Raw genomic sequence first — 16663 nt, 5'->3', positions numbered from 1 at the left:
CCCATACTCCACTCCCAGCAGGCAGACAGCCCTCCCCTGCCTCCCTACTCCTCACAAATCCAGGAAGAGCTGCACTCCCTTGGATAATGAGTTGAGAACTTACAGCCTCTCGTCTCTCTCTGGCTGGTGACTGACACAAATGGAATTCATCTTTAATCATCTGTTAACTCGTTGTCTATTATAGCTCTTTAATAGCACCATAGATATTCTTAATGAAGCATGATTTAAGGTATTTACAGCACATGGACCGACAGACATCACTCACAGTGTGCAGGTAATGAGGCATAAAACGGCTTTTGAATTCCCCCCAAAAGAGAAAGCGACAGAGAGAGAGAGAGCGCTTTAGCACTGGGGCAAAAAAAATAAAATAAAATAAAAGCCTTGTGTTGTAAGGTTTGTTTTAAAATGTTTAGGCATTTAAAGTCATTTCAGCTCTTCCGAGGTGTTTGGCTCACAGAGTTCAGCGATTACCCCCACTGAGAGTGGCAGGCTCAGGTTCCAAGCATTCTCTTGAAGCCACCTGAGGTCCAGGCATCTTTCCTGGAGCATTTTGGGGGCTGGGGTTGAGCAGTGTTGCTCACGAGGATGGCATGTAGAACTCAGACCATCCTCAGCTTCCTCCAGTCACCCAGTTTTCCCTGATGCTGTTCCTAGGGGTAATAACCATCTTTGTAGGGAAGGGGACAGGGGCTAGGGGTTACCCTCCCGCCCCATGGACCTGCTGCCTGGGGCTGGCTGGTGCCTCTCTCTTGCCTCATGAAACCCAGGCCGCGTTAGCCTTCAAAGTAAAGCCTATGAGAAGCAGAGGGGGACCTAGCCTGTCATCTTACCAAGGAGAAGACCCGAAGTCACCCAGTTAGTTAGGGACAAAACCAGAATTGCAACCAGGGTCTCCTGTCCCTTGAGGGTCATCCTCCCACCCCATGATGGTGTTCTGAATGTCCAACTAGACAGGCTTCATAAAATCTTCAAGAAAATGGAGACTTCAAGAGAGCAGAGGATAACATGGAGGTAGACTAGAAGACTCTTTTCCAAGGACATGCTTTAAATGTAGAGATCTCCAAAGCAGAAGCAACACCTTAAAGGGCTGTGTGCCAGGGTAGGACGGGAGAGGATGACAGATCTGAATTCCAGCTCTGACCCGACTGCCCTAGGACCCCTGACCTTTGATCAGGACTTGCTGACATTCCCCTACTTCCTTTCTCTGCCTCGGAGGGTTGGGCCCAGCCAACCCACCTTCCGCGGAGTCAAGGAATAACATAAAGAAAAATGACTTGTGGGGGCATGGATTGGACATGCACATCATTCACAGTGATGGAAGTGGTGTCATCTTTCTCTTGAGGACCGATTTACCAGGATCCCCTTTTTTTATTTTTAAAAATTTTTTTGTAGAGGCGTGGTCTCCTTGGGTTGCCCAGGCTGGTCTTGAACTCCTGGGCTCAAGTGATCCTCCCACCTTGACCTATCAAAGTGCTACGATCAGAGGTATGAGCCATCGTGCCCTGCCAGGACCCCGTTGGTTATGTTACCTTTACAACCCTCCATTTGTCCCAACACAGGCAATCTCTATTTGGCCCAAACCCAAACACTACAAGTTTTTGGTGACATTTGTATTGAGTCCCCTTTCTACAACTCACCAGTGTTGGCCACTGTGAGGCTGTGGTAGATGTGGGCAGAGAACTGGAGACCCAAGGCCCAGTGGGTCCACCTTCATGAGGGAGTGGAGTTGAGATGCTTTGGGGATCAGTGACACAACCTCTTACTTGGCTTGGGGTGCAAACCTAGACTCCCCGTCACCCTGGCCTTCTCTCCGAGAGGAGAACTGTGGGCATCACAGTGGTGACACTTCAGTCACCACAGGCACAGCAGCCAAGTGATAAGATGGATTTAGGGTGGGGTGGGGGACCCTGATGCGATTTCTCAGAATGGAGTCATGAGGATCCCATGATAGCTTGACCAAGGCCACCAGATTCTCTCCCAATCCAGGGTTTAGTGCCTTTACAAGCAGGAGCTCCTACTTCTAAGTAGGAGCATTTCCCTTTTTCCACTCGGAAGAAGGTGGCACAGGGAGGGGAAGGGGCCAGCCCTGGTCATGCGGGACCAGAACTCTGGGGCCCAGGACTCCCCAGGCTGTTGCTTCTCCCAATCTGCCTCCCCGTGTGCAGCCTCCCCTTATTCCTGGGAGAGGCCACTGACCATGGGAGGGAGCCAGATGCCCTGATCTGTGCACACGGTGCATGCGGGGTGGCATTCTGAGGATACTGACAGGAGGAAGAACCCACCAGCACCAGCCCAAAGGTGGAGGTTCGCATAGGAGGACATTTCTCCTGGCATCTCTAGCTCTTTTAGATGCGCCCCAACTTAGAAGCTGTCCCAGTCTCTGTCATCCAAGCTATACCCTAGGCGGGCCCAACCCCAGCAAGTGGGAATACAGGAGCAGAAGCCTGTCCATCCAGGACCTGGCTGACCATGCCAGTTATTTCGCGCATTCATTCTGTGCCAGGCCAGGCCTGTGCCAGGTCCTGAGTGGAGCTGAGCAGCTTGCCCAGATGAGCCTGTGGTCTGATCAGAGGAGATTTCTAAACCAATAATGCCTGATAGTGGCTTAAGGAGGTGAGAGGCACCTTATGGGGCATGAGGGCGGAATACCTGTGGTATTAAAAATTGATTTCTCAACCTGAAGAATGGCAAGGCATTTTCCCCCAGCAGGCCACAGAGATGGATGTAGAGCTGACCAGCCTCCCAAAATACACACTTATGGAATGTCAAGATCAGAGGAGGCCCTGAAGCTTCCCTACAACATCTCTACCGTGTGCTGCTGGATTTATTCACTTATTTTTGAGACAGGTCTCTCTCTCTGCTGCCCAGGCTAGAGTGCCCTGGTGCACCCATGGCTCACTGCAGCCTCAACCTCCCAGGCTCAAGTGATGCTTCCGCCTCAGCCTCCCGAGTAGCTAGGACTATAGACACATACCACCACACCTAGCAATTTTTGTTTGTTTGTTTTGTTGTTGTTGTTGTTGTTGTTTAGAGGTGCGTCCCCCTGTGTTGTCAGGGCTGGTCTCAAACTCCTGGGCTCAAGTGATCCTCCTGCCTTGGCCTCCCAAAGTGTTGGAGTTACAGGCATGAGCCACTGCATCTGGTCTGATGATGGATTTACTTTCCTCCCTAACCCCACCCTCATTTCCGATGCAGCCCATTCCAGGGCTGCTCCGTGCTGACTCTTGAAAGGTCTTCCTTCATCCTTCAAGGACTAGAAAGCTGATATAGGGGATGCGTGAGGACCAGACAGAGAATGGAGAGCTGGCAGGCCTCAGGCGGTCCGGGAAACTGATTCTCCTCTATACCGCTGCTCTCCCTCTTGCATCCTGGGTAATTTGGCTCCTGGGGGCCCTGCCTGCATGGGGCTTTAGTTTGCCATGACCCTGATTTCTCCCACCCCCTGCTAATGGGCCCTGGTTCATAGGGCTGAGAGTAGCCCGGCTTTCCTTGTGCCAGGGCATACACTGGCTGGCTATGGGTTGGCTGCCCCAGGTCAAGTGCCCACCATGGTCCAATCAACTAAGGACCAATAGCTTTGAGCAGGGAGAGGAGTCAGAGTCAGATCCCAGATACGTTGGCTTCTGTCTGGGGGCAAAGCAGCAACCCCACCAGTGGGCCAAGGCACACCTCTGAAGCCTTTGGCCAGGAAGGAGTGGTCTCTCCCTGAACTCCTGGAGGAATATATCGCCAACAGAACCAATTTTCTGCACAGAAACAAAACAAAACAAAACAAAAGAGAGAGAGAAAAGAGAATACAGTAAGTGAAAGGGGAGAAAATCGCAGGGGATCCCTTATTGAGATACTTGAAATTTTTGGCTGGGCGTGGTGGCTCATGCCTATTATAATCCCAGCACTTTGGGAGGCTGAGGTGGGTGGATCACCTGAGGTTGGGAGTTCAAGACCAGCCTGACCAACATGGAGAAACCCCGTCTCCACCAAAAATACGAAATTAGCCAGGTGTGATGGTGCATGCCTGTAATCCCAGCTACTCAGGAGGCTGAGGCAGGTGGATCGCTTGAACCCAGGAGGCAGAGGTTGTGGTGAGCCGAGATCCCACCTTTGCACTCCAGCCTGGGGAACAAGAGTGACACTCCATCTCAAAAAAAAAAAAAAAAAAAAAAAGAAGAAGAAGAAGAAAGAAGAAAGAAGAAGAAAAAGAAAAAGAAAGAAAGAAATTTCCTGACCAGGTACAGCCTTGCAATCCAGGATTTCCTTTAGTACGGTCTCATCCTAATTTATAGCAACTTCTTTCTCTGTCAGCTGGAAAATGCTGGTTTATAGAGGCATGAGCGTCTTTGGAGAATTTCCGGGGCCCCATCTTAGTGTTTCTTCTGTAATTATTTTGTGACAATACGAGCACTCCAGTTAATTATTTCAGTAGTGGTGATTTTTTTCCCCCTTTTCTAACCAAATCGGCACTTTTGTGCTTTCTAAGGAGGATTTGAGTTGACTTCCTCTGAAGATGGAAAAGCCAAGTCCCCAAGAGCGAAGTGCTTGTTAGAAATATCGCTTCAGAGCTGTCAGAGGAGAGGTGAGAGGAGCGGAGGGGCATCGCCTCCCTCCTGTGAGTGTCTTTGTTTTCCCTCTTTCATCGTCTTCACCCTTGATCCAGAATCCAGGCTCTTCGAGCTTGCCAGATAACTCAGGAGTGGCCCTTGTCATAGGCGTAAGAATATTTCTGAAAAACACACGTGTCTGGGACAAGGCTGCCATTCAACTTCCAAACATCCATTCAAGACCAGGCCCAATCAGGCTAATTTCTTTTTCTCTCTTTTCTAGATGATGTAGGAATTTCCTAGATGATTCCATTCATGGATTGGCCATGCAGCAGGTGGTCGAGCACCATCACGTACACCCCAGGTTCTCCCAGGCCTGGTTTCTCTTGGTTGATTCCCTGACATTAGGAAATGTTTTCAGCAAAGCCTGTGTATGACACTTAGACGGAGCAACCCGTTTCCTAGGAAACTGTTCATTCTATACATGTCCTACTTCCTGGTATCATTTGGATCCAGCTGCCTCGATTGGCCTTCTTCCTTGGTCCTTCTCTGGCCCCTCCACTATGAGATCAACTGAGTAGTTCCTAACCAGACCAGCAACATAATTTGTGGGGCCCAGAACAAAATAGAATTGCAGGGCCTGGCCAGGTGCAGTGGCTTACACCTGTAATCCCAGCACTTTGGGAGACTGAGGCAGGTGCATCACCTGAAGTCAGGAGTTCGAGACCAGCCTGTCCAACACAGAGAAACCCTGTCTCTACTAAAAATACAAAAAAGTAGCTGGGCATGATGGCACATGCCTGTAATCCCAGCACTTTGGGAGGCCGAGGCAGAAGGATAACCTGAAGTCAGGAGTTCAAGACCAGCTTGGCCAACATGGTGAAACCCTATCTCCACTAAAAATACAAAAATTAGCCAGGTGTGGTGGTGCGTGCCTGTAATCCCAGCTACTCAGGAGGCTGAGGCATGAGAATCGCTTGAACCTGGGAGGCAGAGATTGCAGTGAGCAGAGATAGCGTCACTGCACTCCAGCCTGGGCAACAGAGTGAGACTCTATCTCAAAAAATAAAAATAAAAATGCAGGGCCTGTAGTTCAAAAAGTATCAAGAATTTCAAGATGGCAACAGCAGAGTATTAAACCAAGTAGCTGCCCTTCTAAGTGTAGGGCCTGTGCAGCTACAGAGGCTGCACACACGTGAAGCCAGCCCTGTGTCTCATGGCACTAGGAATGGCCCTGGACACCCTTCCTACAGCAGTGTAGGTCTGTTGGGATCCTGGTCTCATGACAGTCATGCTCCTTCCATTTCATTGCAAGAGTGTTCCAAAGCACCATGGATTTTAACCTCAGGTTTTTCAGGTTCTCCCTGATGACACGACTCATGTTTTTGTAGGGAGCAGGAATTACTTTTTGTAAGCCATATTCACTCTACTCAGAATATACACATAATATTTCCTACCTCCTTCAGTCCCACAAGAGCATCAGAATTGGCACCCTGGGTCCAAATGAACCATTTTCCATGCGGCTGGGAATGCTGCCTCTGGCCACAGTACCCAGACTTTTAATGACCACAGTTCTCCTCTCTGCTCTCAGTCCTTATGGATCCCCTCCTAAAAGTCAAGATCTACCCAAGAATCCATTGTGAATCGACCACCCGCCAGTTTCTCCAAATGTTTTAAAGAGCAATTTGTATTTTCAACCTGTCTCACTTCTTGGGGATAATGAATTAGACGAGTTGACTACCCACTGTGTAAGTTAGCAGTTCCTTTTATCTGTACTAACTGCTTCCTTTTCAAGTGTCAAGAGTTTGCTCTAGTTCTGCCTTCCAGGGTTTGATAATCAAGACTGTGTTTGAACATTTGTACTCCCGGTAACTTGAAATACTTTGAACGTACCTCGTCTCCTTCTTCTGTCCTTATGTGGCCTCTCCTTCTCTCTCGCCCATTTCTTATATTTGGCCATTGAGTGGCCCTTTCTGCAGCAGCACTGGAAACCAAAGACGGCACTTCTAGGCAGGCCTGCGATGGTTCTCTGCGAAGGCAGCGCACCAGTATCTGCATGTTTCCTTCTCAGTGAAGCCTGACCTTTCATTGTCTTTTCAGGTTTCAGTGGTCCTTTGGGCTAGTGTCTTTAGGGAACAGTCTATAGCCATTCTTATCCTTTTCCAAGTTGTCCTCCCAGAACTACATGCAGGGTTCGTTCTAGCACAGGGCTACCAAGTTTCTCTGTTCTCACATAGCCTTCTGGCGTCAGCCTGGATTTATCTGCACCAGGTGGCATTTGCACATGCGGAGGTCCTCCCCGATCCTCCGATTACCTGGGGGCCTCATTGCACACTTCCTCTTCCATGAAGGTGTAGAATAAATAGGCCTAGAGTTGAACCCAAAAGAATGCAACCTAGAAGTGAACAGAGAAAGGACCCGTTTGCTGTTTTGTTAGTTGCTGTCTCTAAGCTGTTCCCTATCAGTGACAAAATATTTGGCACCAAAGGTTCTTAATTTTGAAAGTAACCTTGTCAAAAGCTTTTGAAAAACTAAATACAATTGCCTTTCCCACTAAGTTATTTACCCCCTAAAGAACTCTGACAGATGAAGGAGGAATGATTGTACTTTACAGAAATCCTGCTTCCACCCCCTCAAAGGGCCGCAGAAGAGAGTGGCTAAGAGCCACTGCTTCGCAGTCAGACAGAGCTGGGTTTGATTTTTGCCTTTGCCACTTACTCATGATGTGCCTTTGGGCAAGTTACTCAATCTTCTCCCTAAGCCTCAGTTTTCTCTTCTTTAAAATGGAGATGATAGTGCTGAGCTGGTGTGTTGGCTGCAGAATTAAACGCGTCAAGGGATATGAGGGGTTTGGCATGTAGTAGAAAAGGGCTTGACTAACGGTAGCTATTATTTCTTCGAGAATCTTTTATTGCTGATTACATCAATTTATACATCCAGGGTTCGCTTTTTATGGAAAAGGCACTTACTTGGTGGTAAACTCCTTAGCAATTGGTACCATTAGTTATATATTTCCTGTATTTTGTTCTTGCACTCAGCATGCACATTTATTGTTTGTCTCATGTGTGTCAGGCACTGGGCCACGGTACTCAGCAGAGGACACTAAGAGCCAGCCACCAGTCCCTGGCAGAGATCACAAGGTGGTGATGGGAGCAAACACACCAAAAGCCAGTGCGATGTAACTCGCCCTTAACACAGACATTCTCTCGAGCAACTGATTCACATTTTCCCACATTCTTCCAACCAAGTCTTTGACCCAAGGAGAACATGTGGGTGTTCCCAAGGTACCTCTGAAAATTTGTCAATAGGCAGGAATTACTCAAAATTCTCCCCCTTCCAATTCCCTAACAAAAGAACCAGGGCTAGGCGCGGTGGCTTATCTCTGTAATCCCAGCACTTTGGGAGGTCGAGTTGGGAGGATTGCTTGGGTCCAAGGAGTTACAGACCAGCCTAGGCAAGATGGTAAGACCCCATCTTTAAAAGAAAATTAATTAAAAGAAGAAAAAAAAATTTCAAGAAAAGAAAAGAACCATGTTCTTTTGGGACGCCCCAGCCAACAGGGTCACATTTTCATCCACACCTGTGTGTTAAAAAAAAAATTATTTGTTAAAGGCCCGCCAGTCTCCACTGAACCTAGTTTCAAGGAAGATCTAGGCCATGCTGATCAGTTTAGAGGGTAATATGATGTAAAGAAGACAGGCAAAATCTACCCGAAACCTGAACAATGTTTTACACTGTGATCATGGTTAGATATCATTCATCTGATTCTCTGAGCCTTTCTGGAATTTTATAAAATCTCCTGATGGGTATGGAGAATAGTATAGTGTCCCACACACAGAAAAAAATTTCCCCAACAAATGTCTTATTTACAGCAGACCGGTCACATTCTGTGGATTTCTTTTAAATGAAAACACTTCCTTGAAATTGGAAGAAGACTTAGAAATCTCATGGCTGTCTTCCCTTAATTCGTTTCTTTCTTTCCCCAACAAGTTCACTCCTAAAAAGCTCAACATTGCCTCCCTCCTCAGCCATCCAATTGGGGTTTGGGCGAGGGGGTAAAATCACCATTTTCAGCCTCACAGGATGAGATGGGCCCCTCACGTGGAAGAGCTGGCAGTGGGAGGGAAGGAACCAGAACAAATCACGAGGGTCTGTCAGGTTGTGGTTCTCAGTTATGCCTTGTTTAGCACCCTATGGGAAGACAGAAACCCACACACACTAGGCTTAGAAACCAGAGGCTTCAACCCTGCAAGTATTTGTTTTGTGCTACCAGTAGCTATTGTATTTCATACACCAAGTCTTCATCATCCCTTGTAGTCCTTTTTGCCAGAAGAACCCTCACTATGTTGTAGTAACCCATTCATTCTCCTAACAGCCCTTCAAGAAAGCAAGGTAATTGAGATGAACCTCTCCCATTTTGCATGTGGAGAATCAGAGGCTAAGACAGGACCAGTCATTTAGTTCCAACCTCTGCCTCCCAACCAGCCCTTCCTGATCCACCAGCCTTTCCCCCAGGCCTTGAGCCCATCTAGCTCCTTTGAGCAGGGCACCGCCATGCCACCCCCAAAGCCCCCATCTCTTCCTACGAGCCCCGCCCCTTCCAGCTGGGTAGCTCAACCAAGGGTCCACCCACCCCAACTGGGGCCAAATCCCGTGACAACCAACACCACGTCCTAAAGACTGAGCCGCCAGCCCAGCCTCTCACCCCCATCTATCTGGGCTTGGTCATCCCCAACAAGTGTGAAAAACGCCACCTTTGCAGGCCGGAATCTGAAAGAAATTGGAAACCTGCTGCTAGCTCCATCCCCACTCTCTTCTCATGTTTGCTGTTATTTTTTAACACTTTTTTTTTTCTCATAAAAGCACTATCCTCTTCCCCAGAGCTTGCCTGTAGCGAAGGCATGGTCTGTACAACTGCAATTATTTCAGAGAACAGATGGAGTGAGGAGCAGAAAGTCTGTTAATAGTAATAGAAATGCTACATGTTAACCTGGACAGCACACGATGACAGTCCCATGACTACCCGTTCTGTTCCCACCAGCTGGGCAACCAAAGTAGGAATGAGATATTCACAAACACAGCCATCAGCCACGTAGCCACCTAAAGTTAGAACTCAAATTCCTTCACACTAGGGGCCCTGGCGACTGCGGCGGCTTAGGCCGAGAGCAGAGGAGGCCGAGCCACAGCTCAGCGCCAGGCCTGGCGGCATCACCCCGGCTTTGGCTCCACTGCTGAGGCTTCCTGGGTTCGCTGAGGCTCAGGCCTAGCTTTTAGGCAAACGCTGAACTTGCCAGCCCTAGCCAGGAGCCAACCCCAGCAGTGCTTTCTATGGCTGCTCTTGGGAGGGAGTGTTAGGTCTGCTGAGCTGGTCTTGACTCCCTGAAGGCAGTGTCATGTATGAGGGAGTAAGTGAAGGGCCAGAGACTTTGGGTCTCCCAAGCCAAGGTGCAGGCTCCTTAGCAAGCAACATAGTGTCAGGGCCAGCAGTCCAACGGGCTCATCCAGCTCTGTGGCCAAAAATCTCTTTCCCTTTCTAGAACATTAAAAAAAAAAAAAAAAAAAAAGCTGTTTCCTAACAGAGAAAATGGGTACAATTCATTTCAACAAACATGTCTTAAGCACCTACTATGTGCAAGAAAATATGCTAAGCACTTCAGGAGCAACAAAGAAATAATAATTGAAGGCCAGGCAGGTGGCTCACACGTATTACCCCAGTAATTTGGGAGGCCAAGGTGAGAGGATCGCTGGAGCCCAGGAGTTTGAGACCAGCCTGGACAACACAGGGAGACCCCGTCTCTACAAAAAATATGAAAAAATTAGCCAGGTGTGGTGGTGTGTGCCTGTAGCCCCAGCTACTCAGGGGGCTGAGGTTGGAAGATTGCTTGAACCCAGGAGATGGAGGTTGCAGTGAGCCGAGATCACACCACTGCACTCCAGCTTGGGCAACAGAGCAAGACCGTGTCTCAAAAAAATATGTATATATAATAATCTAATAAGAGAGGCCAAAAAAAGCCCACACAGAACAAAATACATAGCAGAATATGGAAGGTGCCCCAGCAAAGGTACAAGCAAAATGCTATTGTGGTTCAAAGAATGAGGACGGCTTCTCTGGTCCAATACTTCAAAGAAGTATTCATAGATGAGATGAGTCTTGAGGAAGGAGAAGGATGGGCAGAAAGACTACACAAATAAAGGCACAGAGGTGGGGAAGCAAGAATCACGCTGGAGATCAGAAACATCCTCCGTCTGCGTGGGCACGTGTATGGCTATGATGGGGTCCCCTGGGCAGGCTGACTGACAGCTGGAGGTGCAGGGCCACAGATGCCAGGTTATGAAGTTTATATTTAGGGCCTAAGTCTATAGTGAGCTGTTCTTTAGGAAGATTATCGGGCAGCAATGAGATTGCAAACGCCAATTCTGCATCTTTCCAACTCTGCATCCACTCACCTCACGTTGGTAGCTTGGACAGACCATGGTGTGAATATCACCTGTGGAAATGAACAAGTGCTACAAGTCAGAGCCTGATTTTTTTTTTCCCCAGAGAGTCGGTTTACCAAAACACCACTAGCTTACTCCGATGGTAAGCAAGCATGCAGTGAATAAGAAGAGAGGTTTAGAGGTTAGAAGGGCAGTTAGGATGCTATCGAAATAGAGGCAAGAGCTAGCACAGACCTCACTCAAGGGTGTCAGAAAGGATGGGGAAAGGTGAGGATAGAATCCAGAGACTGTAAACTCAGAAATCTGTAAGAATTGGGCGTGACTTTGAGAGGGAAGAGTTGAAAGATGATTCATACCTTGAATTTGACAAAATGGTAGTGCCATTCATAGAAACAGGTTAAGTCTGAGGAGGAACTGGTTGGGATGGTGGATATGAATGTAGCCTGGGAGATAGAGATATTTGTCTGATTGCTAATTTACTAAAGAAACTATCCACACCCTTTGTTGCTTAGGAGCTCTTTTTTTCTTTCTTTTCCATCAGTTTCCTCTTCTCTCTCCCTTTCATGCAGTATGGATAATATCTTAATTCATCATTTGACATGTAGTGATTTTTGCTGCCTGCTTGGCTGCGGATGAAGCTTTGAAATTTACATACGTTTCTCAGCTTTGTTAAGACAAAAAAGTTGCAGTGACCCAGGGAACACAGCACAGGCTTTGAAGAGGGGACAGAGTACAATGAGGATTTGAACTCGCCACCCGGCTGGCCCACACCCCTTGGCACACAGCCAGAGCCATGTGAGCCAGGCGAGAGCGCTCCTTCCCCAGCCATCTTGAGTGGGCAGATGCTCTAGAGGGACTGTCTTCCCCAGAGGACTGGGCAGCACAGTGGCAGAAGGCACTTGATTCGGAGACGCCGGAACATGTTGCCAACAAGTATATGTTTGTAGCATGGATGTTTTAAATTGCACAAGTGTCCAGAGACCTAGGTGTGCAGGAATTTGCAACACAAAAACAAATACCATATTGTTCTGGGTAAAAGTCAGCTCCAAATCTGTCCCTCTACCCTCTGAGCAGGGGGAAGAGAGTGGAATTTGGAGACGAGGGATATGATTTTGAACCCCAGCGAAGCCATTCACTTATCTTACATTTGTTGATCACTTCACATATGCCAGGCATTATTCTGAGCCGTGTATTAATTCACTTAATATGCATGCAGTCTAAGAGAAAAGCACTATGATTATTATCTCTATCTTATACGTAATGAACCTGAGGCTCAGAGAGTTTAGGCAGTTTGCCCAAGGCAGCACAGCAGCTGAGTAGGATTCATGTCTGAAGTTCACTGCCTTGGACAGATACCCTGATCCATCTGAGCCTCCATTTTTCCATTTATAGACTCAGAATAATAGTGTCTGTTTGGGATTTTCCCTGCAGTGGCCCCTTTTTCCTAGCATCACACTACTGATGTTTACACATCTGTCTCCCTCAGTAACCGTGAGCCATTAGAGGCAGGATGTAGGTTGGAGCCCCAGGGAGCTGAACTAGTGAAGAACCTGGAACCTTTTACTTGAAGAGCAGGTCATTGAAAGCCATGATAACGATTTTCAAATATCTGAGGGGCTGCCATAACAAGCAGGACAGGGCCTGTTCTAATGTCATTCTTGGAGACAGTGTGAGTTTGAAGAAGGCATTCTGGGGCTCCAGGGGACATAGTGCTTTCTAACAACCTGAGCTGTACCAGAATGAGCTGCATTCCCAGGATAGCGGGGGACCCATTGCTGGGAGGCCGTGGAAGATCCTGGATGATTCCTGCTAGGTTTACTATAAAGGCAACATGACCCCTATTCCTTCCAGTGTTCCAGGATTCTGTAATAGTCCCATTCCCAGGTGAGCTTAGTCCACCCTGGGGACAGGGAGAGGACCAGAGGGCTGCCTGTGAGATGCTGTGTCTCCGTGTGCACCAGTGTTCCCGGGCCACTTCTTTCTGGCCCCACCAGAGATGCTGGGAAGCTCAGTCTCTCTGGCTCCAGGCAGCTGGAGATAGAACGTTTGGAGGAAGTCTTCCGGCTGTCAAGGTCACTGCTGCTCCAGGGACCAGTGGGAAGAATTGCTGATGCCATTTGTTCACAATAACAAAACCTGACCCACAGACATTGCTTCACAGTCTTAAAAATACTTTCATGCTTTTAACTCATTTTATTTTTACAATAACCCTGCTGTGTGAGACAGGTATTACTGCCATTTTGGAGATCAGTAAACTACACCGTAGTGAGAGTAAATAACTCCCCAAGCCACAGCCTCTATGTAGAACTGGGGCTGGAATCCACAGCCCCCAGCATTTACTTATTTACACTTGAATAACCTCTTCACAATGTTAGATCGCCTTTCTGAAGACCAGCCTCTGGCATCCACTTGTCAGAAGTGACCTAGGTGTTAATAAAAATGTGTTTGGGTACAAGGGGAAAAAATCCCTATCATAGGAGACTAAAGGATTGGTTTGTGTCATGCAACAAGAAGTCTAGGGGCTGAATCCTGGGCTGTTTCAGCCTCAAGGACTGGGCTCTTTCCATCTTTTTGCTTTATCATCTTTAGCACATAGGTCTTCAGCCACACACTTGTCTCCTCTCAGTCACAGGATGGCTGCAATACACCAACATCACATTCACATTCCAGGCAAGAAGAAGGAAATGGGTGAGGGGACAAAAGACACCAAGGGTTTTCTTCTCCAAGTGAGACTTTGCCTTTATTCAGGAAGAGATCCCTCCCTAGGGATGTCTCCTACATGTTCTGGGACAGAATATGGCTGCCTCTCAATGCAGTAGAGGCTGGGAAATCCAGTGTTTTAGCTTCCCAGCTTCTAGAATAGAGGCAAGCAAAGGAGGAGGATTCCCTCATCCACAGCAAGTACACAATACCTCATTCTCAATGTGTCAGAGCATGCCGCGAACCCCAGCTCCTGGGTGGAGGTGCCTCTGTCCTCATAGCCCAGGATGTGTCTCTGTCCACAGCTATGGAGAGGAAGACTGGCTGCTGGACACCAGCCTGAAATTCGAACCCGTCCTTGGGGATGAAAGGCTTTCGGCTCTAGGGGCAGCACCCGGCTTGCATCCTGGCGGGCCCATCAGCCCTGACGAAGAGCAGCTGTTACACTCAACCTCCCCCAGGAAGAAGGCTCTTAACTAGATTTCCCATACAGAACTTGGTGGGGGAGGCTCAAACACAACCAGCCCACTATGGGCTAAATTTGTATGGCAACCAACATCATCACGAATAGTGGGAGCGCAAGGCGACTTGTGTTTGTGACTTCAGTTTCTCAATTGGATGCTCAAGCCCCGTCATCTCCAGGACCCAGGACACAAGGGTCCCCAGCCAAGGTCAGAGGAAGATTGTCCTCTTTATGAAGAAGATATATAGTCTTCTTCTGAACTGAACTGAGCTCACTGATGAGGAGGGGAGAAATCTGGGTTGTAGTCAGTGATAGATTTGGCTATGGACTTTGGGGGAATTAGACTTTAGGGTTGTCATTCTTGTCCTTAACTCTACATTAGAACACCTGGGAAACTTATAAACCAACAGCAACACCTCAGCCCCACTCCAGACTCCTTCAATCAATCAAAACCTCCACCCGGTAGGGCCCAGCCTTGGTAGCTTGAAGAGTTCCCCTGGTGATTCTCACATTCAGGCAGGGGTGAGACCATTGCCTTGGAGAAAATGGCCCTCCACTAATCATGACTGTGAACCTTAACCTAGCCAGGTCAGCTCAGTCTCCTATTCAAGGACAAGAGAGTGCAGGAGACAATAACCCACATTCAAAATCACATCACAGCCTGTAGTCCCAGCACTTTGAGAGGCCGAGGCAGGCGAATCACTTGAGGTCAGGAGTTCGAGGCTAGCCTGGCCAACATGGTGAAACCCCATCTCTACCAAAAATACAAAAGTTAACCAGGTGTGGTGGTGTGCACCTATAATCCCAGTTACTTGGGAGGCCGAGGCAGAAAACTAGCTTGAACCCGTGAGGTGGAGGTTGCAGTAAGCAGAGATCACACCACTGCATTCCAGCCTAGGTGACAGAACGAGACCCTATCTCAAACAAAACAAAACAAACAGAAAGAGGGATCATGACATGCTAGAAAGTCCTCAGCTTCCTGTAGGCTCCAGACAGGCTTGATGGATATCTGAGTCTTAAGGAGTCAAGGGCCCTGTTTTAAAACATAACGGGGATTTCTTCTTATTGGATATGGTAAGACACACAGAGGGACATGATGGTGATGAAGGAAGTTTATACTCACAGATGTCTTAAAACAGGAGGCACAGCACACCACACAGGGCCACGTGGGGAAACACCGGGGTGAGTCAGGAGGCAGAGGGAATAAGGGGGAAACGTATGCAAGAACTTTTATTGTGGTTTTTGCCAGAAGGCATGGATGAGACAGGGTAAGCAGAGTAGATAGGTTTAGGATTGGCTGATCTGAATAATTCTGGTGGGCTCTGGGGCACAGGGGCTGCCTCTTGTTGTCTGGTGTCTGGTCAAGGGATGATTGGGACTAGGGACAGTGACCCCGCCTGATAAAGGAGATGGGTGAGGGTGGGGGCTCTGAGTGGGTGGCTGGCATTTGAAGAATGTGCTCTGGGGTGGGTGTTTGCTATCTCTAGGAATTAGCCCTGGGAAGGGCAGTCTCTCCAGGTCAGCAAGGCTCCAGGTATCACAGCATCAGAAAATACAGAAAATAAAAACAGTCCCCACCTTGCCAGTGCTTCTAGGACTCAGGACTATCTCAGTGTCTGCTGAAATCTGATCACATTCCATCCTAAGGATACTTTTCATTTCTCCTCTTGGGGAAAGGCAGACACACAAAGACTCCCCAATGGCAAGGCAGGAGAGGCCCCCAGAGATTTTTCTTTCTGTGTCAGGAAAGCCCCTCTCCCTAAGCATCTTAGCTCAGGTTGCTATAACAAAACTGCCATAGACTGGGTGGCTTAAAAAATACACTCTTATTCTCACAGTTCTAGGGGCTGGGAAGTCCAAAACCAGTGTGCCAGCAGATTCAGTGTCTGACAAGGGCCTGCTTGCTGCTTTGTAGTCAGCCTTCTCACTGTGTGTCCACAGAGAGAGAAGGAGGAAGTGAGTTATCTAGCATCTCTTCTTATGAAGGCACCTATCCCATCACGAGGGTTCCACCCTCATCACTACCTCCCAGAGACCCCATGTCCAAATACCATCACCTTGGGAGGTAGGGCTTCCACATATGCATTTTTGGAGATGCAAACATGCAGCCCCTGTCAGCATTGCTGCACTACAGAGGGTGTGGCACACCGGTCTGCCTCCAGGAATGACCACTTTTGTGCCATGCTGACCCATCTCTCATACGAATTGGTCTGCTAGCCCCCTCTGGCCTTTATTGTGCCCATTCTTATCCACCCCCACTGCATCATATGCAGGAATTCTCTCTCTACAATCCACCCCGATCATGTCACCCCCTACTCATCCCCTGTCCCCACCCCCTGCATCTATAAACCTCTTCTGGCACATGCTCATCTGCCCTCATCAATCTTGCTAGGCTCATTCACTGCCACTCCACTTCACCTTTTGGCCTTGTGAATTCCACCCTCCAGACACACTACACAACATGCTGCTCCCTGCCTGTGGATGTGCTGCTTCCTTTGCCAGGCATGGCCTTCCCTCCTGGGCA

The 16663-nt window shown here is 48.3% G+C and overlaps 2 protein-coding genes across 7 annotated transcripts in view; one reads left to right on the top strand and one right to left on the bottom strand.

Moving 5' to 3' along the window:
- Window positions 1-16663, top strand: part of PEBP4 (phosphatidylethanolamine binding protein 4) — a 228894-nt gene that overhangs the window by 96032 nt on the left and 116199 nt on the right.
- Window positions 1-16663, bottom strand: part of LOC144330723 (uncharacterized) — an 89274-nt gene that overhangs the window by 27101 nt on the left and 45510 nt on the right. The window contains exon 3 of one of the 3 annotated variants that reach the window (XM_077943220.1): window positions 10986-11026. The exons of the other annotated variants lie outside the window; for them this stretch is intronic. Within the exon in view, the coding sequence (XP_077799346.1) occupies window positions 10986-11026 (41 nt within the window). The remainder of the gene's footprint in view (window positions 1-10985; window positions 11027-16663) is intronic. 3 annotated transcript variants of the gene reach the window in all.

This window comes from Macaca mulatta, chromosome 8 (assembly GCF_049350105.2).
Source record: "Macaca mulatta isolate MMU2019108-1 chromosome 8, T2T-MMU8v2.0, whole genome shotgun sequence".
Lineage (NCBI taxonomy): Eukaryota > Metazoa > Chordata > Mammalia > Primates > Cercopithecidae > Macaca > Macaca mulatta.
This window is presented reverse-complemented; position numbering and strand designations above follow the sequence as displayed.